The 1,715-nt window shown below is 40.6% G+C and overlaps 1 protein-coding gene across 1 annotated transcript; it reads left to right on the top strand.

The window, feature by feature from the left end:
* The first annotated feature begins 193 nt into the window (after positions 1-193).
* LOC109337942 (serine/threonine-protein phosphatase 7 long form homolog) lies at positions 194-1,375 on the top strand. The gene is made up of 3 exons (XM_019575037.1): positions 194-996; positions 1,101-1,188; positions 1,280-1,375. Exons 1-3 carry the CDS (start codon positions 194-196, stop codon positions 1,373-1,375), a joined length of 987 nt encoding a protein of 328 aa, XP_019430582.1.
* The last annotated feature ends 340 nt before the right edge of the window (positions 1,376-1,715 follow it).

The following is a 1,715-nucleotide window of genomic DNA, read 5'->3' as shown; positions in this document are numbered from 1 at the left end:
GGGCACAAGTACCATGGGGCAGGTACGAACTCGTGGACCCTATCCACGAGTTTCAGGAAGTCGTGGACCCCATCCACGACTTCCAGCCCTATAAATTGATCCCCACCCCACACTCATTTTCACACCTCACACCAAGCATCCGAAATTCCTAAATTCCCCTCCTCTGTTTTTTCCCGAATATTCTTCTCAAAAAATGGAACATATTGGTCCAGGTCCTATTAACCCCTCCCTTCTCACCCTACAAAAAGATCATGTATCCACCAACATTTGGAATGGTGGAGAAGTGACTTTTCGAGCAAGGTACAATTTTTGGCATAACTTACCTTCTGCACCCGTGTTAGAAGTTATTCGTAACACGGCATTTGGGCATATACTCGATATCGGAACTATCGAAATCAACAACCACCTCATTACGGCGTTAGTTGAGAGATGGAGGCCGGAGACTCACACCTTCCATCTACCAGTTGGCGAGTGCACAGTAACTCTCGAGGATGTTGCATACCAACTTGGTTTGCCAATAAATGGAGCTCCTGTTACTGGCGTTACAAGTGCAAATTGGGAAATGATTTGTCTCAACTTGTTGGGTGCAATCCCAACTGACAAACAAATTATGGGTCAAAGAATCCAAATGAGTTGGCTCGACTCAACATTTGCGGTTCTACCTCCACATGCTGATGATGTTGTTATTGAGCAACATGCAAGAGCGTTTATATTACGCATGATTGGAGGCTTCCTCATGCTAGATACAGCAGGATCACGAGTCCACGTGATGTATCTCCCATTATTGGAGGACTTGTCTCAATCATTCCAATATAGTTGGGGTTCATCGGTATTGGCGTGTCTATATCGTGGAATATGTCGTGCGACACTGATAAGTCACCAAATTGAAATCGGTGGCTGCTTACATTTACTACAGTCATGGGCATATGACCGCATACCAATGCTAGCTCCAAGAGTACACAACAACGACTCCCAAACTTTCCCTTTAGTTCAAAGGTATATTTTTTTCCATTACCTTATTAAAAAATATTTTTTTCCAAGCTTTTATTTTGTTTCAAATTATTTATCTAATAATAACTACCAATTACATGACATTTTAGGTGGGCGCAACATCTAATCACCACCAACATCCCTGGTCATGCAACGAACATAATACGGTCAATGTTGGATCGCTTGCGCATTGATCAGGTAATTTATGTAAATTCTAATTTTTAATATATTTACTATTATTTCTAACTATTCTTGTATTCATTAATTACTAACTTTGTTTATATATTAGTTTGTGTGGACCCCGTATATGAACATTACCTATGTGGGCCCCATACCTGATGTAGTCAGAGCACGTGTACCACTCATATGCTTTTCACTTGTTTAGTGGCATGCTGTTGATAGGGTGATGAGACAGTTTGGTCTACAACAACCCATCCCAAAAGATTCAATTAATCTGGAGAAACAACACAAGATGGATCTACGTGGGAAAAATAACTACAACTGACCTCAAAAGCATGACCAGTGGATTCAGGTTTGGAATAACCGGGAAAACTATGTGGTCAACGGTTTTCCCGATAACCAGCCTTTGTACCATTACTCGCAGTATATGCAATGGTACTTACAAAGGACGAGGAAATACATATCTCCAGATGGAGCATATTCAGCCGGATCGGTAATAACAAATTATTTTATTTTATTTTATTTTTTGTTGACATATTCTAACA

Source organism: Lupinus angustifolius, unplaced genomic scaffold, assembly GCF_001865875.1.
Source record: "Lupinus angustifolius cultivar Tanjil unplaced genomic scaffold, LupAngTanjil_v1.0 Scaffold_15_187, whole genome shotgun sequence".
Lineage (NCBI taxonomy): Eukaryota > Viridiplantae > Streptophyta > Magnoliopsida > Fabales > Fabaceae > Lupinus > Lupinus angustifolius.
The sequence above is the reverse complement of the archived record's forward strand: the minus strand, read 5'-3'. Positions and strand labels throughout refer to the sequence as shown.

Excerpts from the sequence above, each read along its gene's own strand:
- LOC109337942 (XM_019575037.1), top strand. The coding sequence starts at position 194 with ATGGAACATATTGGTCCAGGTCCTATTAACCCCTCCCTTCTCACCCTA. Across the intron at positions 997-1,100 it reads ACTTTCCCTTTAGTTCAAAG|GTGGGCGCAACATCTAATCA; the intron begins GTATATTTTTTT and ends ATGACATTTTAG. Across the intron at positions 1,189-1,279 it reads ATCGCTTGCGCATTGATCAG|TTTGTGTGGACCCCGTATAT; the intron begins GTAATTTATGTA and ends TTTATATATTAG.